Raw genomic sequence first — 25,235 nt, forward strand, 5'->3', positions numbered from 1 at the left:
CCAGCCCCTTTACTTAGCCTTTCAAGCAAATTTTATACTTTGGAATATTTTGCTTGGAAGTTTTCTGCTTTTAACATTTTTCTAAAACTACCAGTCCACTGGTGGCACACACCTTTAATCCCAGCACTCAGGAGGCAGAGGCAGGAGGATCTCTCCAAGTTCGATGCCAGCCAGCACTACACAGAGAAACACTGTCCCCAAAAAACAAGACAACACAAAACAAAAAAACAAACAACAACAAAAAAAAGAAACAAAGAAAGCAAGCATTGTTTTTAAAAGTTCTCTACTGTGTTATCTGTTAACATTTCCTTAACCTTGTCTGGGGACTTCAGTTATAGGCTTATTATTCTGTTTGCTTTTGTATTATGGTCTCTTGTGACTACTCTATCTTGCCCTCCCTCCCTCCCTCCCTCCCTCCCTCCCTCCCTCCCTTCTTTCCTTCCTTCTTTCCTTCTTTTCTTTCTTTCTTTTTTTTTTTTTAGGATTTCTGTCCTGGATCTTGCTCTGTAGCCCAGGCTGGCCTTGAACTCACAGAGATCCACCTGCCTATGCCTTCCGAGTGCTGGGATTAAAGGTGTGCACCACCACCGCCTGACTCTCTGTCTTGTTCTTAGTCTTGTGTGTTTGTTCTTTTTTTAGTCAGACTTTTTTTTTTCAGAACAATGTTAGGTTTACAGTGAATTTGTGGGAAAGTACAGGAAACTACTGTTAGGTACCTTATGCCTATGCATGCTTCCCTTTCCCTACATGTGTCACCTCAGAGTGGCACACTTCTAAAAACTGTCGATTCGGTTGTATGATGTTTGCCATTAACATCCACAGCCTGTTCTTTCTTCATTATGTTGATATTAAATGTCACATGGATTTCGACAAATGTACATGGTACTTATCCACTATTTAGAAATGTTTCATTACACTAAAATCACTGTGTGCTCTGCCTGTTCATTCCATCGGCACCCCCGAGTTTCTGACAGTCATCAGTCACCATAGTTTTACCTTCTCAACAATGTTACACAACCAGAGTTCTGTAATAATGCAGCCTTTTTGGGTGGCTTCTTTTTGTTCATTTCATTTCATAACTTGGTGGATCAATTACTTCCCACATCAAATAATATTAGGGTACTGAGCTTGTTACCTTCTAAAAAACTTCTCAGTTGCTTCCATGTTTGAGTACTTAGGAATAAAGGTATGTAGCACGAATTGTTAGAAGGTCATATTAATAAAATCAAACCTAAAGCCAGATATTGGGGTGAATACTGGAAGATCAGAGAAACAGAACAAGCCTCACCTCAACAGTTTCTCAGCTGATCCTGTTTCCTCAGACTGGATGCCTCTCAGCTACACTGTGCTGCTCCAAAGCCTAAAAGCTTAACCAGCCTAGTTCCTGGTTTTCACACCTTATATACCTTTCTGCATTCTGCCCTCACTTCCTGGGATTAAAGGCTCACTTCTTGGGATTAAAGGCGTGAGTCACCATGCCTGGCTGTTTCCAGTGTGACTTTAAACTCACAGAGATCCAGATGGATCTCTGCCTCCCGAGTGATAGGATTAAAGGCGTGTGTGCCACCATTTTCTGGCCTCTATATCTAGTGGCTTTTCTGTTCTCTGACCCCAGATAAGTTTATGAGGGTACACAATATTTTGGGGAACACAATACCACCACAAAGGTATAATAAACATCCTTGTCTAAGCTTCTCTGTGAATGTAAGATTTTTAACTACTTTGGTCATCTATTAGTGTGGTCATCGTTGCTGTTGATTGATATATCATGATATATTCATTTTATTTATAAATAATTCTTTTTTTTTAAATTAACAGGTGTGCCTTTGAGATTGCATAACAAGGTAGAATTATATAGAAATTTCTGTATTGTGGAATAACCTCTCCAGCAATGATAACTTCAGAGTTACCAGTGTTGCAGTAAGTATTATTATTTTATTTTCCTTTTAAAGAATTATGAGTATAACATCACAGGTTTGTGATGAGATATATCAAATGTGTTCTGTTATTGAGACAATATATTTGAAATCTAATGTGATTACTCTGACCATCCATGACATTGGAATGCCAGCATGTTTATTGACATTGAACAAAGCAGATATTAATGTTATTATATCTGGAGTCAGCCATTATAACCTTCATGTGGCATGCTATTTTAGCAATTAAATTGGATCAGAGCTGTACTTATTTCCTAGATACTGATTCCAGTTTATTTGTGGTATATGCTATGATAGTAACTGTATTGTTTGCAAAGCCCAAGATATTTGGTCTCACTATGTATGTATGTATGTATGTATGTATGTATGTATGTATGTATGTATGTATGTATGTGTTTATCTATCTATCTATCTATCTATCTATCTATCTATCTATCTATCTATCTATCTATCTATCTATCTATCTTTGCCTTTGTCCTATATTGTACTTTTTCTGTATACTTATTTTAATTAATTTCTTTCATTAAGATTCCTTCTTTTATATTAAGATTGTGATTGCTGAGGCTTTCTGGTTTATAGAAGAATCTCAGGAAATATCAGTTGTTGTGTGAGTGTGATACATCATTAGATTTGTATTCGTTGGATAGACTTGGAGTTTGAGATTATTATTCAATTTCTAGAAAATGTCACAGGCATACACAGATATTGTTTCTTTTATCATTTGCATCAAGATGTACATTGAGGATCCTTATGCTTTGATCTATTGGATAATGGTAATTTAGCTACAATAAAAGGATTATCAGCTTAAACAGTTATTTCTTTGATTATAGTTTAGTTACAAATGTCTTTTCCATGAGATAGTCTTCTGGTTGCTCTCGTGGAAGCTTTAAGACACAAAGCTTTTCATGTGCATTTTCTTGTTTGACAGATCAATAATACTTTATAAAATTTGTGAACTACAGAAGATAAAATTTAATTATTTTCTATGTACTTGCTCTATTCCTCTTTACTCCTTATTTTGGACATACTGGATTCTGAGGTCCCTGCATAGTCTTTTATTTCTTTGCTTTGTTCTTAAGAACTCTTGTTCTCACTCATCCTGCTTCCTATCTATTTATGTACAACATCTATGGATCTTTAAAATTAAGATAGATGTTCCCCTGTGCTCTTTAATTTTTCATTTTTTCCCTAGCATTGTATTTCACATAATGTTCCTTACCACTTCCTAAAATAAATAAGCTTTTCTATCATATTGTTGTATGCCTTGCTTGTAGCATATTTACTGGATATTAAACAGGCCCTCACATTAATACTTGATAAAATTTGAAACAGGCTTATTTGAATATATTTGTAGTTAAAGAGATTGTAGAATTAATATTTAGTGTTAGGGATTATACGTTGTTACTGAAAAATTCCACAAAATTGTAAATCTGTAATATGTTTATGGGCACTGCATCGTAATCTGAGAGCTGGGTGAATTAGCTTTGGTTGAACAAGCCAACTGGAGAGCATATTCTTTGTTGAGATTAATAAACCTTTTGAGAGTATATACTTGTCTGTGATCTTTGTGGTTTTATTTACTTTATTATTTTTGCTTAATCTACTCATATGTCCAGTTATGTATCCTATTGTGGTAACTTTGTATCAATGACAAAAATGCCTGAATCAATCAATTTAGAAGGATTTTTCCCCCATGTCCAATTTCAAAGATTTTACTTGGGATCAGTTGACCTCATTGCCTATGTGACCTTTATGCCTATGGTATCATAGTAAGGGGGTACAGGGTAAAGCATTCTGCTTACTTCATCATGGCTGGGAAACAGAAAGGGAAAGGGAATGCAGTCCCAGAATCCCCTTCATCGATATGCCTCTATTAGGCTTCACTTCTTAAAGGTCCCACTGTTTCTCGTTAGTGCCATAGGATGTTCACCACATCTTTAAGATATAAGATGTTGGAAGACACTCAAATCACAGAATTATTCTTCTGCCTCCACATGCCCAGACCCATCTTATAATGCAAAATGATTGTAATCCTGTTGTTGGAGGGCTTCTCTCTAGGTTCCCCAAGCCCCGCAGTCCCACAATCCACTTATAAAATAATCACTCAGACGCTTATATCACTTATAAACTGTATGGCCATGGCAGGCTTCTTGTTAACTGTTCTTTTATCTTAAATTAACCCATTTTTATAAATCTATACCTTGTCACGTGGCTGGTGGCTTCCCAGCGTCTTCACATGCTGCTTGTCCTGGCGGTGGCTGCAGTGTCTCTCCCCCCTTCTTTCTGTTTCCCCAATTCTCCTCTTAAATTTTTATTTGTGTAGTAATAGTGATTGAATAGTGAGAGAATAGGAAAGAGAGAATAGGCTACCATACAGACTAACTATACTGTATTCTTAACTTACTTATATACTGTAATTGCTGATGAATTTGTCTATTCTTAGTGTTGTTAATTATTAAGCAATGTCAAAGATTATCTGTTACTATATATTTATATTCTGTAATGGCCTAGCTCTGGATAGATATAGTATGTAGAACAGACTCATGCCTTGTTGTCATTACATTTATAGTATTAATGAACTAACCACAAATACATAGTTATTGAGGCTATGAAGGAAATGTTGGCTTTATTAGGAAAAATTTAACAATTTAGGGGTTAGGCAGTACTGGGAAGTGAACTTAGATCCTCACACATGCTAGATAAGCATTCTACTACTGAGCACCAGTCCTAGACTTGTTTAATAAATTTTCTAAGAAAAAGATAGTTGAACTGAGGTTTGAAGTGGAGGTGTGCTTGGTGGAAGAAGGGAGTTCTAGACTGAGGAAATGGGATTTTTAGAGACCCTTAGGTAGGAGGAAGCATGGTATATTGAGACATCTGATACAAAGCCTTTCTCCTCTAAATTTTGTTTTTATGTTTGAGAATTGAGGTACATGAAAGTAGGCTTGTGAGTAGAGAGAACTAGCAATCATAAGAGACCTCCAAGTTATGTTAAGAATTGTATCCCTCTTCTCCTCTAGCTGTGGGGGAACAACAGAGGTTTCAGGGTGAAGAGGACATAAGGTACACATAATTAAAAAATAACTGTGAATACAGTGTAGTAATTACAGGAATAGAAAGACCAACACTAGCAAGATGTGTTAGATGTGCCAGAGTCTAGTGGTACACTTGAAGATAGACAAGTCTTAAAAGTTACTACGTGTCTTTTAAGAAAAAGCCTACTAACCCCTAATTATTCTTCACAACAGTATTTATATTCGAAATATATCTGGCATATTTCAAGTACCAGATTGCCTTTGGAGATTTGGAAGTAGTGGTGAGCAGTGTGATGTGAGAATGTCACTAGCAGTGGTGTATAGACTTGTGTACACATGGGAATGTGTAGAAGAGCTTGCACAGGGGAGAGGATAGAGATTGGAGATGAAGTGAGGTGTTTCCCCCCCTTTTTAATGATCATGGTAGTAAAATGGAACAAATGTGAGACCACTATTTTTATTTTTCCTCCCCAACTCCCGCCAGATCCTTCCCCTTCCCCCCACATTCATGCTTTCTGGTAAGAGACTGTTATACTGAAAAATTCGTGTTTGTAGGAGGTACGATGGAGTAATAAAATTTTATGATTCTGAATAATAGGATAATCCTGAAGATACTAAATTTTATATTAATTTTAATGTGCACTAACTGAAAATAAGTTGACTAATATCTTTTCTGTAAACAAAGATCTAGAAGAAAGTCTCATTGGGCTTCATTTGAGTTGTGATATTTAGTGAATTTGAGGTGGCTTTTAAAGAAGTATTTTAAAGCACTTAGAGCATTGTAAAGAAGCATTTCACTCATGCAAGTTAATAATCTTGAATAAAAGATCTGGAATGTGGTCAAGTGTTCTGTTAAGGCATTAAAATTATTTATATAGAAGCTGCACATTATGTGTTAGATCTCCAAAGGAATGTAATGCAATAAAAATGGCAAAATAACACACATTAAGAATTGAACTTTAAGGAAGGAATCAATACAAAGAGGGAACCAAGACTAAGAAGACTATTAATGAAGCAAATTGAGAAGTTTCTGAGTTGGACTTACTATTGGGTGTTCATCCTTCTTGTTAAAGTGTTGTTGAGGTAGAATTTAGTGCTGTGTTGTTTAGTCAGAATCATAGCCTAGAATATATATGAATTCTGTAAGCCAATTTAGTACAATACAGCCAATTATAGAAAGTTAAATTATTTAAACTTAAAATGAAGTAAATCAGTGTCTGGGATGATGGCTTAGAGGTTAAATACAGGTATTCACAGACAAGAGTACTGTGGGGTGAACATACATGCATGTATAACACACACACATACACACACATACACATATGTGTATATATATGCAGTAAAAAAAAGTACATGAGCTGGGCAGTGGTGGCGCAAGCCTTTAATCCCAGCACTCTGGAGGCAGAGGCAGGCAGATCTCTGTGAGTTCAAGGCCAGCCTGGGCTACAGAGCGAGTTCCAGGACAGGCTCCAAAGCTACACAGAGAAACCCTGTCTCGAAAAACAGAAACAAAAGTAAATGAAATAAATAACATTAAGATAAAATGTTCAAAATGCACTATTTTGCAATTTAAACATTTATTGTTGTTACGTTGAGGTTGTTATTTTTACCCTACGTATGTGGTATAAATGGATTTTCTTTTTTCCTATATTTGGAAATAGTTTTAATTGTGTGCTGTTTATCACTTTCTATTGATTGCATGTTGATGGTTTGAAATTGGTTATAGGGAGACTATACCTTGAAAACTAGCAAATGCTACATGTAATGATTTCATTTGTTAATTGTACATTTAAGAGAATGATAAATTGTTACTAATGTGGATTAAACTTAAGTTTCTTCGGGTAGTCAGTTTCAATAGCTTTCAAAGTTGTCAATACTCCTCCAGTATTGAAAACTATTATCGGACTCAGCAAAGAAGTCACTCAGAGCATTGACTACCAAGCAGAGTTCTTACAGGTGTCTTTTTCATTGCTCTAATCTTATTCATTAAAAAGAACACTAATAGAGTTTGACAAAAATAGCTATTTTGTGACCTTTAGTTGGCTGCATGGAATTAACAATGAAGAGGATTGTATTTTTAATTATTATTCATCATTTTTGTGCTATGGATCTTTCAGGGACTGCCCTCCCTCCCCGCAAGGGTTTCTCTATGTTGCTCTGGCTGTCCTGGAACTTGCTTTGTAGACCAGGAAGTCCTCAGACTCACAGAGATCCGCCTGTCTCTGCCTCCTGAGTGCTGGGATTAAAGGTGTGTGCTGCCACCACCACCCAGCTTCAGATGCTCTTTTTTTTTCTTTTTTAAACATAATTTTTATAGATTCTTTGGGAATTTTCTATCATGCCCCCCAATCTCACTCACCTCCCAGGCCCACCCTTTCTGTACCCTTGTAGTGCCCTCTGAAAGCAAAATTAAAAGCACAAACAAAAATATTAATTAAAACAAAACAACAACTAAAAAGCAAAACAAACAAAAATCCACTTCACTCCCCTGTCTTTGCCACCTCTCCATCACCTTTTCATTTGTCTTAGTGGCACTGGGCTGCTGTATATCATGCAGTGTACTCGTGTCCAAACAGCTTTATTTGCAAATGTTCATTGTGTAATGAGTTGTTGGTTAGGTTCCAGGCTTCTGGCTTCAGGTACACCATCAATACTGGACCCTCATCAAAACTCCTCTTGGATATCATGCTGTTGCCAGAATTCATGGATATCCCGTGGCTATGGTTTCACAGGAACAGTCCCTTCATGTGCTCATAGATGGGGTAGATTTGGGGGTGGACCAATTCAAAACCCTAAAAGTGTGCCTAGATGGTAGCTGAGTTGCTTAGTCAAGGTCACTGGGACCATCCTCCTCAGGCAAGGGGTGGAACCAGCTCTCCCATGTTGATGGTGAGGGGTGATGCTATTCTTTTAAAGAGCCAAATGATAAGCATTTACTAGTGTACTGCCCTCCATGATTTTATAAATTCCTCTCAAGCCATCCTTTAATCCTGAAGAATTAGTCTTGCACTCATATTTTATATTTTATAGAGCAGCTGTCATTTCCACATTAATTTATTCCTTTTTATTTTAGGGATAAATTTTATTCGTTGCTATGTGACAGTAGATAAGGGGTGTGTGTATTTTGGTTTACTGAAGTTTATGAAAATAGAAATATTAACTGCTGCTGTCAGTGATCCTAGGTAAGGGAAATAGTCGAACTAAACTGCATTGTATTTATTTTCTTAATTTGTTCACTACAATAATCTGGCATTTTCTAGGGATTCAACTAATGAAACTACTGCCCATTCTGATGCTGGCAGCGAACTTGAAGAAACAGAGGTCAAAGGAAAACGAAAAAGGGGTCGTCCTGGCCGGCCTCCAGTATGTATTATATTTGTCTTTGTGCTTCATTGCTTTCCCATAAATAAGCTTGGTAGGAGTTGTTTGTCAGTTCTAGTATTAATGCTGTTAATATTTTATGGTTTTTATTCCATTGATACAACAGAGATTCATGGGAACTTTGCTTTGGCTTAGTAGTGTCAAAGAAGGGAAATTTGTCGTACCTTTGTTGTCTATACTTGAAAGCACAAAGGAAATGTTGAATAAAGTTCACTTAAGACATACTGCTTTTCTAATTTAACTTTTTTTTTGTAGCTCCTAAATGTGAATTTTAATAATAATATTTTAAAGCTTGAGGCACGTTTTAATAAAGAGTCTTAATAATTCATGAGTTGACAGTTTAGAAGAGTTCAAAGTGACCTTACTTTGAGGGGTATCTTTATAAAATCTATGAGTTTCAGTTACTATTTAAGCATAATAAACTTTGAAAGATAGTAACAATATATCAAGATTTACTGTTCTCATTCATCTATGATCTGATTTGCTATTGTACTAATGTTTTTCTTCTTATGAAAGATCTCATGAAAAATCCTAGCTTTCTTTATAGAAGACATAAGTAGAATAAGCTTTCCTATGTTTTCATTACTGAGCTTCAAAAATTATCCAGTATGACTAGTCTTGTTTCATTTCTCCACCTATGATATTTTTTAAGGTCAATCTAGACATTATTCCTTCTGTAACCATTTCAGTTGGTGTGTCTTTGTATTTAAACCAACTGTCCTATCTTCTCATTTCACAATCAGCATAGAAAGCTTTTTTTTTTTTTATTATCAAAAGGTGTGATGAGGCTTTCTCCCCATCAAAAACAAGCCATCACTGGGTAGCATTAATTACCATCTAGGTGTTGTGTAAGGTGGTTTACTTTGTTGATGGTGTCTGATGTCAATGTTTAGTTCTCAGTCTCCAATATTTTTATCTCCCACTCCCCACCCCGCCTCCAATGTCCTTCTCAAGTCCTCCCTGTTTGTTTTCCCCATGCCTTTGACCAACTGCATGTATGAGATTCTCCCAACCTACCCTTTGGATTTGATAAATTTAGTTGAATACCTCACAGAGTTTAGGGAAACTATTTTAACAGTCTGTTATCAGTATTGCCGCTAAAGAGAGAAATAGATGGGGCAAAGTATGGGAGAAGGGTTAAAGACATTCAGTGCCAATTAATTTGTGTCATCCTCTAGGAACTTTATCCTATTCAGCTATATGGAATCCCTTTGAACCCTGTTCTTTTGGCATATTGTGGAAACACCCTCATAGTGTCTGTAAATCGAATGGGGAACTCAGCAAGACTTGTATGCATTAGCATTCTTCTTGTCCTTTCTTTGTATGGCATTCCTCTCTAGCGTCTGGAGCAAGAATGTTCTGTGTTAGGAGGATCTTAGGAGATTCTTTTGGGCAAGATGGGTAATACACTTTTTAAATTTTTCTTTATTTGCTAGGTCCAAGAGGGGAAAGTGAGGAAAAATAAGGGTTTTTGTGACTAGCCTTAGGAATCAACTTACAGCTTGTAATAAGTGAAAGCAAAAATATAAAATATCGTAATTACAAAAGCAAACACATAAGGAAATCTCCCTCACTTAGTATCATCACTCTTAAGATAATATTATCCTCAAGTTTTTTTACAGTTTATAATCATTTCATAGCTGGTATAAATTTTAGAAATACAGTGTGTTGGGTATACTCATAATGCAAATAGAATCCACCCATTATAATTTATGGTTATGATGTTTGTCTTAGTCAGTGTTCTATTGCTGTGAAGAGAGATCATGACCAAGGCAACTCGTATGAAAGAAAGCATTTAATTGGGGCTGGCTTGCAGTTTGGAAGTTTGGTCCATTATCATTATGGTGGGAAGTGTGGTGGCACATAGGCAGACATGGTGCTGGAAACATAGCTGAGAGTTCTACATCCTGATTTCCAGGCAGCCCGAGAAGATAGACCCCTGGGCCTTGCCTGGACCTTTGAAAACTCAAACTCTTCCTCCAGTGACAAACTTCTTCCAGTAAGGCCAGACCTACTCCAAACAAGGCTATACCTCTTAACCCTTCTCTAGTGCCATTCTGTGATGACTAAGCATTCCAATATATTGAGCCCATGAAGGCCATTCTTATTCAAAGCAGCACCACAGTGTTTAATCACTTGTATATGTTGGAATATAGGTAGGTCTTTCTTAGTGAGTTAGTGAACATGACTTTTTGAATGTAGTTGTTATATCTCTTTTACCAGAATTATTATTTTAGGGCCGACCTTATAACAAAACATGGGAGAAGGTGTCTTTCATTTGACTGTGGCCTTGCTTCCACTTGCTGTATACTTTGTAACTGTATGACCTTTATTTAAAGGGCAAAAATTGTGGAGAAAGACATGCACTGTAATCTTTCTAATTCTTGTTCATTTGAAGAAGTGTTCGTTCCTATAGCTTTCCTTATACAAACATTTTGAGAAGAGTGGAAGAACCTCGTAATTAGTGTGAGGTTGTTTCAGTTTCTCATGCATGCTACCCTGTGAATTTTTCGAGAATACAGGCAGGTTGCCTTGCTTCTCTGGGATTCATGGAAATTTGTTCTCCAATGAAAAAGTTTCAGATTAAAGACTGCTTGTGTCATTTTCCTTCAAGATAATTATTTTGCAGTATTAATTTAATTTTGATGTGTATACAGCTAAGCCTCTGCAATATGCTTTTTGTAATTTAAAAATTTTGTATATTTAGATGATTTATTCTTTTGTTGTGCCATATATGACTGGAGTTTTTATGGAACTGCTACTATACAATCTCATAGGTAAATAAGTCGGATTTATTCTCTGGTTATTTGAATGATACTATTTGAATTATATCAAAGATAACTTATTTTCAGGAATGATAAGACATTTTCTATCAGCCATCTCTGTTTTGAATGGTCTCAAATTTTGGTTGATACACTTTTAAAAAACTAGTTTATTCATTACATTTTCCATTATTTCTGGTGGTTTTTTGTTGTTTAATTTTTTAAAATTTGTATGTAGGTGTGTTTGCACGCACATGGGTGTGCTCTTTTATGTATGCATATAAGCATGTCTGTGGAGGTCAGAAGTCAAATTACAGTAGTCATTTCTCTCCTTCTACTGTCGGGGTTCCAGGAATGAAATTCAGAGGTCAGGCTTAAAAGAAAGGTTTGTTTGTTTGTTTGTTTGTTTGCTTTACCTGCTGAGACTTCTTGCCAGCCCATTTTATTTCTTTTTCAAAACATTAATTGGTATATAATAACCTTACATGTTTATGGGGAATATGACACTTTCTTTTTGTATGTCGGTGTGATTTGTGTACATTGTGTGAATGAACATGTTTATTTGTATGTTGGTGCTTGTTTGTACATGTGTATCTGTGTGGTACATGTGTGCCCGAAATTCACATCAAGAATCTTCCACCATATTCATTGAGGCCTAGTCTTTCACTTGAACCCAGAGCTTGTGTGTGTACGTGTGTACATGTGTGTACTACTCACCAAGTTAAGGAAAACCAAACACACACACACACACACACACACACACACACACACACACACACACACGTCAGCCTGTTATCTCAGCTTTCTGAGGTTGGAATTAGAGACAGCCACCTACTTACTATTACATGGGTTCTGGGGATCAGATTCTGCTCCTCACACCTTCCTGGCAAGAAGATTTTCCACTGAGCCCGAAAATGTGTTTGCATATACACAATATGGAGTGATTAAATCAAAATCATTAGTATATGTATTCATATTAGACATAACACATGTTCAAAGTTCTATTTTAATTATAAATTAATTGTTAACCATAGCCATCCTACTGTGTTATAGAACACAATCTTTCTAATTGTAATTTATTGCTTGTTAATTAACTTCTCTGTATTATGCACCTCCACCCTATGCTTCTGCAGATATGTATTAGCTGCTGTGTGTGTGTGAGTGTGTGTGTGTGTGTGTGTGTGTGTGTGTGTGTGTGTGTGTGCGCGCGCGCGCGCGCGTGTGTGTGTGTTTGGTTTTCCTTAACTTGGTAGAGTAGTACTCCAGGTTCATTCTTATTGTCATAAATGGCAGGATTCTGTGCTTTTTATGTGGTATACCTACCACATTTTCTTGTATGTTAGTAGATGTCTAAGGTGGTTGCATATCTTGACTTATTACAAGTAATAAACATAGGAGTATTGTAGATGTGTTTTGAATGTACTAATTTCTTATTTTTGGAATATATATCTAGAAATGAGATTGCTGGTCCATATAGCATTTCTAGTTCAATTTTGTAAGAACCTTCTATACTGTCTTGATAATGGCTATTCTACATTCCTTCAGTAGTATATGAGAATTCCCCATTCTCTTTATCTTCACTAGCATTGGTTGTTTTGTTTTGTTTTGTTTTGTTATCTTCATGGTAGCAGATGTCCTCATTGGGGTGAGATGGTATTTTTTTATTGCATTTCCCTGTTGATCAGTCATAGTATATTTTCATTTACCTATTGTTTATTTGATATAGATAAGATAGGATAAAAGGGTAGATTATTAAATCTACTTTTAAAGAGCAACTTGTTAAAATGTTTCACATTGTTATGGATTTTATTTTATTGATACAAGTTTAAAGTTAATTTTGTTATACTGTATATATATTTCTATTCTCATTTGAGGTATTATGTTTATGTAACTCATTTAAATTGTAATGGATAATTAAGAAATGCAGATTAATAATTAGTCTTCTATGATAGTCAAACTTCCAGTCATGTTGTTTTCTAGGTATACATAGATATAATTTAATTAGGTAGGTAATCTTTAAACACTTTAAAGACCTACAGAATATGGCATTTAAAATGTTTAAAAAATTTAGGCTTTCTGGTCAATGAGATATGTCTGCTCCTGGCAGCACTGATTTACTTCAGAGAGGAGGATGGGTATCAAAGACACTCCATATGGAGTTTATCTTCACCTTGGCAAAAATAGCCATTTGGGCAAGAAACTGTTCTTTCCTGGACTGTTTGATCAACTGGACATACAGGACCCATTGAAAGGTGACCACTGAACTTTGCTTGACAAAATGGTCCTTCAGATTCTTGCTTCGCAGAGGAAACTGCCAGACATTCTACAGGACACAGAGAAAAGTCACTAAGAGACTCTAGGCCTGTGGGCTAAAGACAGATGCCCCCACTTTACAAAGAAACATTAGGTGACTGTCCAGGCTGCCAGCTGTCTCTGTCTACTCTTGCAAGACTCCCAAAAGTTGCTTGCGTCCATCTCCCATTTCTCAGGTATTATATCTTTCTGAGATCTTTGATGTAGTTAAAGCTAGATAGTTAAAATTTTCCTTAGTTATGATAAAAAAAATGTTAGATATAAAATCTTAGACTCACAAATATAGGATAGATAAGATATCTTCTTTAATTTTGCCAAATACAAATAGACTAGATATTATAAATAGACTAGACAGTGTAACTGTAATTCTTGCTTGATAATTGTTTTGTTAATATGTAATTTTACTATGTGAAAGTCAAAACCTTTCTTTTTTAAAAAGGAAAAGGGAAAGTGCTATGGGATGTTCTATATGTTAAATGTGTTGCTCTGATTGGTTAATAAATAAAATACTGATTGGCCAGTAGCCAGGCAGGAAGTATAGGCGGGACAAACAGAAAAGAGAATTCTGAGAACAGGAAGGCTGAGTCAGAGAGACGCTGCCAGCTGCCACCACGACAAACAAGATGTAAGTTACTGAAAGGCCACGAGCCATGTGACAACTTATAGACTAATAGACATGGGTTAATTTAAGATAGAAAAACTAGATAACAAGAAGCCTGCCATGGCCATACAGTTTGTAAGCAATATAAGTCTCTGTGTCTTTGCTTGGTTGGGTCTAAGCAGCTGCAGGACTGTCGGGAGAGAGAAATTTGTCCTGACTGTGGGCTAGGCAGGAAAACTCCAGCTACATTTATTGATATCCTTCTTTATTTCTATCATATGTTTATTTTTAGTTTGGATCATTTTGAATTCCTTATATAATTGTATCAATCCCACAACTAGTTAGCAGTATTTTTTTCCATTTGATGAGAGGTCTTTTTTGCTCTCTATTGTTTCCTTTTGTTGTATATAAGCATTTTAGCTTGATATGATCCCATTTGTCTCTTGTAGTTTTGTTACATGTGGTTTAGAGATCTTTCCCAAGAAGTCTTTATCCTTATTATTGCAAGGTCTTTCCTATTTTTTTTTTTCTACTAGGTTAATAGTTTTTGGTTGTACATTTTAGTCTGTTAATCCAGATTTTTGTAACTGGTAAGAAATAAAGTTTCATTTTTCTACACATACATCTATCTAATGGTTTAAAAAACTGATTATTTCTGGATTCTTGATTTGTTCTATTGTCCTATGTCACTGTTTTTTAGCCAGTAATGTGCCCTTTGATAGTACAGCTTTGCAGTGTGTTTGAAGTTAGGTTTTGATGTTTCTACTTTTTTCTTTTTTCTCAGGTTTACACTTGCTATTTAGAGTCTTTTCTGGTAACATTCAACTTTTAGGATTATCATTGGTATTTTGATAAGGATTGATTTGAATCTAGGTTGTGTTGGTTACTGGAAACATTTTTACAGTATTACTTCAGTTCTTGAACATGGGATATATTTCCACTGTGATCTATTTACTTTCATTTACTAGTATTTTATAATATTTGTTATAGAGATCTTTTAATTTTTTTAAGTTTGTTTTTAGATATTATGTGAATAAAATAGTATTTATTTTCTCTTCTCTCTCTCTTTTTTTTTTTTTTTTTTTGGTTTTTCGAGACAGGGTTTCTCTGTGTAGCTTTGCGCCTTTCCTGGGACTTACTTGGTAGTCCAGGCTGGCCTCGAACTCACAGAGATCCACCTGGCTCTGCCTCCCGAGTGCTGGGATTAAAGGCGTGCGCCACCACCGCCCGGCTCTCTTCTCATTTTTATTAGTTTTTTTTTAATCTCATATAGTATATTTTGATCATATTCACCTCTCCCCCAACTCTTCCCATAACCATCCTCAATTCCCTATTCACCCAACTTTGTGTCTTTAAAAAATAAAAATATACTCATTAAGTATAGTTTATGATGCATATATACTCTTGAATGTGTAGCTTTCATTGGAGTGTGGTGTATTTACCAGGGAATGTACCCTTGAAGAAAACTATCTTGACCTCTCACAGCAGCTGTCAACTACCAGTAGCTCCTTAACTTGGGGCTGGACTTCATGCCCACTTCCATTATAGATTTTTGTGTGTGATGTGCTTAATTCTCTGCAGGTTTTGTTCATGCTGTCTCAACTGCTGTAAATTTGTAAATGCAACTTCCTGCTATGTCTAAAAAATACTGTTTCCTTGCAGTCATCTACCGTGTATAGTTTTTACAGTATATTGCTCTGTAGTCTGCCAATGTCTTTGAGCCTTGGGTGAAGGGGCTTGACATTCTGTAATACCTGTTCTCTGCACCTTGATCAGTTGTGGTTCTTTGTGTTAATTGCCATCTGCTACCAAAGAGGGAAAAACACACACACAAACAAATAAACACTTCTGATGAGGTCTTGCATTAATATGTGAATATAATATTAAATAATTAGGAGTTGGTTTAATACTATGTCCATTTAGCAGGGTATTATTAGTAGGTTCTTCCCTAGAGAATAGGACTTGTCTAGCCTCAAGTTCTTAGCCCTAACAATGATGCCAGCTATCGATTTCAATTGGTGGAGCTATGTGCATGTTATTATTCCATCAGTGGGCATGTCTTGCCAGGCTGGGTCATTTTTGTAGTGAACAGGGTTCACACTTTGGTAAGACTGGTGATTTCTTTTCTCCTCCAATAGTGTTTATGGTAGCACTTTCCAGCACCGTGAAAGCTAGCCAGTAGGGATGAAACTTCTAGGTCAATAACAGCTTGATTTCTCCATGTCCTAGGATTGAAGTGTATTCTTCAGCAGTATCTTATTGTCAAGTTCTTGTCAATAATTAAGGACATTGACAGTAGCCTGTAATGTTTGGGGGTCTGTGGGGATGTACTTGCCAACAGCTCCAAAGGATAACCCATTCCTAGCACTGATCTTTTTATTTGTTGTCCCATGATGCCTATAGTAGGGGTGTTATTGCCTTATTATAGGTAACTCTATTTAAACTATATATGTACATATTTTAGGAACCTTCTACAGTAAGAGGTTTCCATATTAAAATTTCAATGTGTTTTTAGTGTTAGTTATCCCTCCTGTCTTCTGTCATCTACTCTGCCCTTCTATCCCCCTCTCCTTTAATCCCTTCCTGTACCATTATCCCTCTTTAATGCTTTTTATTCCACTTTGTTCCATCTCCCTTCCTTGAGCACACCCCTAAACCCACCTGGCCTCTACTAATTTCCTGACTTTTATGGGTATTCCAATTGTAACGTAAGTTATCTGAAGATTCAATGCTAACATCCAAAAATGAGAGAAAATACACATTTATCTTTCTGGGTCAGGATCACCTTACTCAGAATGATAATTTTCAGTTCCATGTATAATTTCATTTTTCTTAAAAGCTGAATAATATTTCACTGTTTAAATGTATCTTTTTTTCATTATTCACACATCAGCTGATGGCTGTTTCTGTTTCCAGCTGTTGTGAATAGAGTATCAGTAAACATGGATAAGCAGTTATCCTTATAGTAGGATATAGAGTCCTTTGGTTATATGCCTAGTAGTGGTATAGATGAATCATGTTGTAGATCTATTTCTAGCTCTTTGAGGAACCTTCATACCAATTTCTATAGACTGTGCCAGTTCTCATTGTGACCATCAATGAATAAGTGTTCCTCTTTCTTCACTTTTTTGCCAGCAATTGTATTTTGGTTCTTAGCCATTCTCATTGGGGTAAGATAAAAATCTCAAGATGTTTAATTTGCATTTTAACCTGATAGCTAGAGATGCTCAACACATATATTTTTAAATGTTTCTCAGTTAGTTGTATTTCATCTTTTGAGAACTCATGTTTAGTTCCATTTCCCAATTTCTAAAAATTTATTTTTAATTATGCATGTGTGTGTATGCACATAAATGTGGGTGCCCACACAGGCCAGAGGTATTGAATTCCCTGGATCTGGAGTTATAGACTAAACAGTGTGGATGCTGGGAATTGAACTGTCCTCTATAAGAACAGTATGTAGATGTAATTCTGAATGGTCTTATTAAATAAAAAACACAGAGCCAAATACAGACTTAAAAGCCCAGAGATTGAGCAGTAGCCAAGAGTTGAAACCACCTTCTTACCCCTCGCTGTCGTCCTTCCCCTGAGAAAGACACCTACTTCCTATGTGTCTGTATTTTTTATTGACTTTCTGCTCTGCCTCTTCATTGGTTCTAAACCCAACCACATGACTTCCTTGTCACTGCCTGTGTATACAGACCTCCAGGTCTCTTTGGTTGGTACTTGGATTAAAGGCGTGTCATCAAGCTGGCTATGTCCTTGAACACACAGACTCTGCCTGCCATGTGATCGGATTAAGGGCATGTGCTACCACTGCCAGACTTCTGCTAAATGGCTTGCTGTTAGTTCTGACCACCAGGCAACTTTATTTATTAACATATAAATAAAATCACATCTCAGCACAAATAAAATATCACCGTAACAGTATTTGTTCTTAACCACTGAGCATCTATATAGACCTCCACATAAACACTTTTTAAATTGGGTTTTTGTTTTCTTTGATATTTTAAAGTTTTTAGTTCTTTGTATGTTGTAGATACTAACTCTCTGTCAGATGTACAGCTGGTAAGGATTTTTTTTTCTTTTGAGACAGAGTTTCTCTCTGTAACCTTGGCTGTCCTGAAACTCGCTTTGTAGACCAGGCTGGCCTCAAACTCACAGAGATCTGCCTGCCTCTGCCTTCCAAGTGCTGGGATTAAAGGCGTGTGCTGCTACCACCTGGCTGCTAGTAAGCGTTTTTACTCACTTTGTAGGCTGCCTCTTTGCTTGGATGATGGTGTCCTTTGCTGTAGAGAAGCTTTTTAGTTTCATGAGGTCCCATTTATTAATAATTCACCTGTGCAGTTGGAATCCTGTTCATAAAGTTCTTTTCTGTGCCAGTCAGTTCAAGTCTTTGAGATTCAGAGTATGAGGTCTTATGTTGACACCTGGAATTGAATTTGTGCATTGTGAGAGAATTTTTGAATCTATGTTTATTTATTTATTAGAAATATTGACCTATTATCTTTGTTATTGAGTCTTTGTCTGGTTTTAGTACCACCAGGGGTGATACTGGCTCTGTAAAAAGAATTTGGGAATTTTCCTTCACTTTTTATTTTGTGGAATAAATTGAAGAGTATTTATGTTGTTCTTTGAAGGTCTTGTAGAATTCTTATCTAAATCCAAGAGTCCTCTGGCTTTTTTAAGTTGGAAAGTTTTTAATTGCAGTTTCTATTTCCTTGGATGTTATGGGTCTATTTAAAGTGTTTATTTCATCTTGATTTAGCTTTGCTAAGCTATGCATCCAGAGATTCACCATTTCTTTTGGATTTTCTAGTTTTCTGGAATATAGATTTTAAAAATATGTGCTTAGGATTCTATGAATTTTCTGAATGTTTATTCTAATGTCTCCCTTTTAATCTAATTTTACTAATTTGGATCCTCTCTTTTGGTTAAAGATTTGTTACTCTGCTTAATCTTTTCAGTGAACAAAGTCTTTGTTAATTGATTCTTTGTATTTTTTGTTTCTATTTTATTTATTTCAGACCTTATTTTGATCATCTCCCATTTATTTGAGATCTCTCAAAAATTTTTTTAATGTATTAGTGCTATGAACTTTCTTCTTAGGATTGCCTTCATTCTGTCCCAAAGATTTTAGTATTTTGTGTTTTCATTTTTTTCTATACTAGGACCTTTAAATTTTTTCTTGACTTCATCCTTGACCCCGTTGTCATTCAGTAGCATCTTGTTTAGTTCTAGTGAGTTTGTGTACTTTCTGTAGTTTCTGTTGCTCTTGATATCTAGCTTTATTTCATTGTAGTAAGATAGAATTCATGACATGATTTCAGTTTTTGTATATGTGGAGTCATTCTTTGTGTCCTAATGTATGGTCAATTTGGAAGACATTTCTATAGGCTGCTGGGTCCATACTATGTGTGTGGAATATGGTCCAAGAATGGAGTCTTGTGAGGAAAATTCTGAGTGATTCTGAGAAATTTCAAAAAAAAAAAAAGACACGAGTCTTATGACCTCAGTTTCTTCAGAACACTCTCACACAGACATACATGCAAGTGAAACACCAATGAACACAAAATAAAAATAAATCATTAAAAAAAAAGAGTGAGTTTACTTCAGTTGTTGTTATTCATATGCCTCTTTGGAAGAAAAATGTTTTTTGTTTTTTTTTTAAACTACATGTTGCTTGTCCTTGCAATTGTACACTGTATTCATGTGACTCTTCTTAACCCTCTGAGTGTAAGCTGTCTGATGCTCTGAATAAATTTAGCTGTTGCATGAGACTTTAGTCTGCCTCATTTATCAGCTCCATTTCTTGTCTTACCTCCTCCAGTGTGGCAAATGCACTTGTATTAGTCATTATGATTACTTTCTTGAATTTTTACCTGATTATTTTTACTTTAAAATTTTTGTGTGTGCATGATATGTTGTGCTTTTGTGTTGGTGTGTGTACTTGGTCTACAAATGCAGATACATTTGTAGAGTTGTGGGGGTGGGGTGGAAAATGAATGAATGTGAAGTCCAGAGGTTGAAGTTGGGTATCTTTCCTTTGTTTTTCATCTTTATTTTTTGAAACAGGGTCCTGCAGTGAACCCTTAAGCTAAGTTGGTTGACTAGTGAGCTTCACTGAGGCTACAGGCACTTGTGCATTATACCTAACCTTTTACTAGAGGGCCGGGCATCTAAAGTCTCCTCATGTTTGCATGGCAGGTATCTTACCAATGAAGCTATCTTTCCAGATCCTTATGTTTTTGAGACAGTTTCATGAAACCTAGGCAGGTCTGGAGCTCTTGAATTTTCTCCCTCTGCCTGCCAAGTGCTGGAATAACAAGCATGTAATAACATTCCTTGCTACTTGAGTTTTTGGTTTTTTTTTTCTTCACATCATTCTTTCTTGTGTGTGCACAATATACATTCATCTTGGTATATGTGAATGTTGCTGGATTTTGTATACTAATTTCTGATTTAGTTATAATTTTATATGTTGATTTGTATTCACAGTGTCCTGTCTCTTTCCTGAGTTTTGCTAATCCTATCAGATTTTTGGTATAGTTCTTAGTTTTTTTTTTTTTTTTTTTTTTTTTTTTTTTTTTTGCTTTATATATATGATTATATTACTTGCTAATGATTAAATTGATTTCCTTTTTAAAAAATTTTGATCATTTTTATTTCTTGGTTACTCTGATTAGGACTTGTAGTATTGTGCTGAACAATTCTTGTCTTATGCTAGACTTAGAGAAAATGCTTTAAACTTTTTCCCACTCAGTATGGTATTAGCTGTTTGTCTTAATGCGGCCTTTATTTATAGTTAGGGACATTTTTTCTACAAGTAATTTGTTGAGAATTTTTATCAGGAAGTCTTTAATTTTATCAAATGATTTTTGTATCTAACCACTGAAATTGTTCTGTGGTTTTTGTCCTGTGTTTTCTTGACACCATGTGTCAAGTTTACTGATTGCCATATATCTTGCTTGATCCTGTGAAGTAATATTTTTTCTCTGTCATTGGATTCAATTTTTTAGTATATATTTGGAATTTTTGCTTCTTTGTCAGAAATATTGGCCTATAGTCATCATCATCTTTTTCAGCTTTCTCTTCCTTTTCTTCCTTTTAAAACTGTTTTATTGTAGTATAAGAGTAATGTCAATGTCATACAATGAATTTTAGGATTGTGTCCATTTCAGTTCTTCGGAGTAATTTGTGCAGAATTAGCATTATTTCTATTTAAATATTCACCAGTAAAGCCATATGGCCCTGGACTTTTTCTTTGTTGAGAGATTTTTCTTATTTTGACATAGTCTAATTATTTGGGTTTGGGTTTGTCTTTTAATTTCCTGGAGCTGAGGACCTTGTGCTTGCTAGGCAAGCCTCTACCACTGAGCTAAATTTCCAACCCCAATCTTTCTTTTAAAAAAATAAGTTATTTATTATTTTTGTTTTTTTGGTTTTTTTTTTTGATCGTGGATTTCTCTGTGTATACCTGATTGCCCTAAAACTTGCTCTGTAGACCAAGCTGGTCTTTTACTCAGAGATTCATCTGCCTCTGCCTCCTGAGTGCTGAGATTAAAGGCATTCACCACCCCCACCTCGTATGATACATTTAATTAGTTTTTTATTATTTTGCTTTCCCTTCTTTTTGGGAACAAGTTCTCATGTAGTTCAGGCTGGTCTTGACCTCACTGTGTAGTTGCTGATGATTTTGAATTCCTGATCTTGCTGCTTCCATCTTCTAAGTACTGCAGTTACAGGCTTGTACCACCATGCTGCATTCAGTCATATTACTTGTTACTGGTCTCTTGAAGTTTTTATTTCTCTATTATTTGATTTTGGTATGTCTTATGTTTCCAGAAATTTATCCAACTTTTTGAAAGCATATAGTTAGTACAAGTACTTTTTGTTAGGAGTTGTAGCAGGAATCCTGAAAGGTCTTATTAATAAAATCAAACCTAGAGCCAGGTATTTGGGATGAATGCTGGAAGATCAGAGAAACAGAACAAGCCACAGCTTCCTCACCTCACCAATTCCTTAGATGATCCTGTTTCCTCAGACTAGAAGCCTCTGAGTTCTCATCCAAATGGATCTCAGCTGAATTGCTGCTCAAAAGCCTAAAAGCTTAACCAGCCAAAAGCTTCTAGTATCTGGTCTTCACACCTTATATACCTTTCTCCTTTCTATCATCTTTCTGGGCATCACTATGCCTGGCTGTTTCCAGTGTGGCCTTGAACTCACAGAGATCCAGATGAATCTCTGCCTCTAGAATGCTAGGATTAAAGGTGTGCGTGCCACCATTTTCTGGCCTCTATGTCTATCTAGTGGCTGTTCTGTTCTCTGACCCCAGATAAGTTTATTAGGATGTACAATATATTGGGGAACACAATATCACAAGGAGTAACATTGTTAGCAAATTCTTAAGTGTCATTTTAGGAAGCTTATAATAATAGTTTTTATAATATACTTTTTTATTTCATTAGGATATTTTACTTTTGCAATTGTCCTATTTAATTTTTTATTATTATTTCTTTGTTAATAATTATAGCCACATTCATAGTTTTGGTGGGTTCTTTTATACTACTTGCAATAAAATGAGTCATACACTCAAGTGAGCTACACAAATTTTTTTATTTCCAGATACATTAGAAACATTATGTTTACACTGTGTAATAATGTAATTAAACATGTCCATCCCTCAATGATCACTTGAGTCTTTGGTGATTGTTTTTGATTGAGGAGGTCTTTGGTTCTGTGTTGCTGGCTACTGACTAATTAGGGTAGCAGCTGCTAACTGAGTGAGTGCCTTCTGTAATTTCTTAAATTGACAAAGATGTTTGTCACATCAGTCACATCAGTTAACTACGTTATGAATGACTTCTCTGTATTTTTTAAAGTTCAGTTTTTTGTTATTTTCCTCAATATTATAGTTCTTTGTTCACAGCTTATATGTTTGTGGTGTGTGTGGGGGGGTGTGTGTCAGTGTAGGTGTGTGATGGATGTGGCCATGACAAATATATAGAAATTAGAGGAAAACCTTGTGGAGTCAGTCTGTCCTTCCACCTTTGTATGGGTTCTCGGAATTATACTCAGGTTACCAAGCCTGTTCTGCAGGTGCCTTTACCTGCTGAGCATTTTGCTTTCCCAGTTTGTAGCAACTTCACTCAGAGTTGATTGCATCTCTAGAAACATCTTTCTTTGCTTATCTTTAAGAAGCAAGCCATCATCCGTTAATGTTTTATTGTGGGATTATAGTAATTCAAGCTTTTAGACTTTGCTAGTTATTTATACCATATGTGCCCTATTTCTAATTCTACTTATTATTTCTGCTTCATGTGTCATATTTTCCCCATTATAGTCTTTAAGGCCCCAGAGTCGTTATTGACAACTGGTTTCATGTAATTTAATAATTCAGCTTATCCTGATACTCTGATTTCCAAACATAAATGACAAATTTTCTTTACGATGTGAAGGTTTTCAGTGTGCTTTGTCTAGATCTGTCAGCAGGATTACTGTCTGTGGTAGTTTTGCCTCAGTATTTCTTAAATTGAAAGGTTCAAAAGCTAAAATATTTCCTGACTCATAGGTTGCCAAGTGAATGTTACTTTAACAGGCCTGAAATTAATCTCATTATATATCTCCTTCATAGCTCTAAGATGAACAGTTGATTGTCAACAAGCAGTACTAATTTGGAAGGAATCTTTCACTGCCCCCTGAATAGTAGATCTGAACTGGGGACACAAAATACTCAGTAAACCAGATTGTAAACAGATATGCTGTCATTCTGGCATTGCTCTATTTATAGAACACAGGCAGACTCAATTTGGTATAATTTTGAGGGGCCTCAAGATTTTCAGAATGGTAATTGCGCATTGACTTCAGCTTAAAGTCATCATTTGTATCAGTCCTTAACAAGACAGTCAATCTTTCCTTGAACCTTTGAATGCAGACATCCTCTCTAGCTATGAAAGTTCTAGATAGCATCTTGTTCCTGTATGAATTTGTTTAATCTAAAATACAAATTCATTATTTATTGACTGAGGGTTGGTTCACTGGTTAAAGCAGTTGACATAAAAGCATTAGGACTGGGAGTTGTTTTCTCAAAATATGTTAATACCGGGTAGGCTTGGAAGCGTGTTCGTAATTTCAGTTCCAGAAAACAGAGGTAGATGTATCCCCAGCAGCAGGCTGACTAGCCATACTTGCAAGTTCTATGTTTGGTTGAGAGAGATCCTGCTTCAGTGAATAAGGTAGAAGAGGAATTCAGAATTTTAAGGTGAAAAGAAAGAAATGGCTGCTTGGTAGGAACAGGTTTATTTCAGAATAAACCCGAGTAAGGCTGTCATCTGAGAAGGTGAAGGAATGAATTTCTTTTACAGGTTAGGGCTGTTATGCTGGGAAGGAACCCAAATCTCATTTCAGTTAAGTAGTGTTACTGGTTAAACGAGAATGTGCAGGAATGGTATGAGTCGTGTTGACTTCAGGAAATTAACTTTGGGGAATTGAAATTGTTAGCCACAGGGAATGGGGTTGCTGTTTCACAGGAATGTTGTTCAGGGAGGCTGGGGTATTCTGACTGGAATTGGGTTGCCCTGAGGCTTGGAGGATAGTTGTGTGTCTTCTCACTTGCATGTTTCCCAAAATCTCAGACCTCAATGCATACACAGACTAATGGGCCTGCACATGCCTATGCCGCCCCCCCCCCCATTGAAACACGAACGCATATACACACACACAAAAAAAAAAAATGGAAAAATGAAAAAAATTTATTGTTTAGTAAAACTATCTTCAGATAACATGAAATTTCTTATTGCCCCTACTTTGGTTTTTTGCTTTTCTGTTGTGGGATGACATCGTGGGTGGGTGGGTGGGAATGGATTCACATGTGTGTGCAGGTACATATGTGTTCACACTTAAAGTGAAGGCTTGAGGTCAGATGTGGTTCCTCAGGTGACTTTGTTTTTTGAGACAATGTCTGTGACTTGCCCTAGAACCTGTTGATTAAGCTGGATAGATGGCCAGCAAACCCCAGTGGTCTTCTCATCCCTATCCCCCTAGTCCTGAGACAAGCTCACACTATCACCCTTACGTTTTACTGTTTATTTATATATTTTTATAACTGAAGTTCTTAGGCTCTAACTCATGTCTTCATGTTCACCAGGCAAGCATTTTACAAACTGAAAGATCTCCCCAGCCTGTAATTGACACCTTTCCCTAAAGC

General features: G+C 36.0%; 1 protein-coding gene across 2 annotated transcripts in view; it reads left to right on the plus strand.

Moving 5' to 3' along the window:
• Positions 1 to 25,235, plus strand: part of Stag1 (STAG1 cohesin complex component) — a 322,127-nt gene that overhangs the window by 67,629 nt on the left and 229,263 nt on the right. For both annotated transcript variants that reach the window (XM_076576916.1, XM_076576918.1), the window contains exons 2-3: positions 1,819 to 1,920; positions 8,233 to 8,335. In XM_076576916.1, the coding sequence (XP_076433031.1) occupies positions 1,892 to 1,920; positions 8,233 to 8,335 (132 nt within the window). In that variant the 5' untranslated portion in view covers positions 1,819 to 1,891. The remainder of the gene's footprint in view (positions 1 to 1,818; positions 1,921 to 8,232; positions 8,336 to 25,235) is intronic.

This window comes from Peromyscus maniculatus, chromosome 7, assembly GCF_049852395.1.
Source record: "Peromyscus maniculatus bairdii isolate BWxNUB_F1_BW_parent chromosome 7, HU_Pman_BW_mat_3.1, whole genome shotgun sequence".
NCBI lineage: Eukaryota > Metazoa > Chordata > Mammalia > Rodentia > Cricetidae > Peromyscus > Peromyscus maniculatus.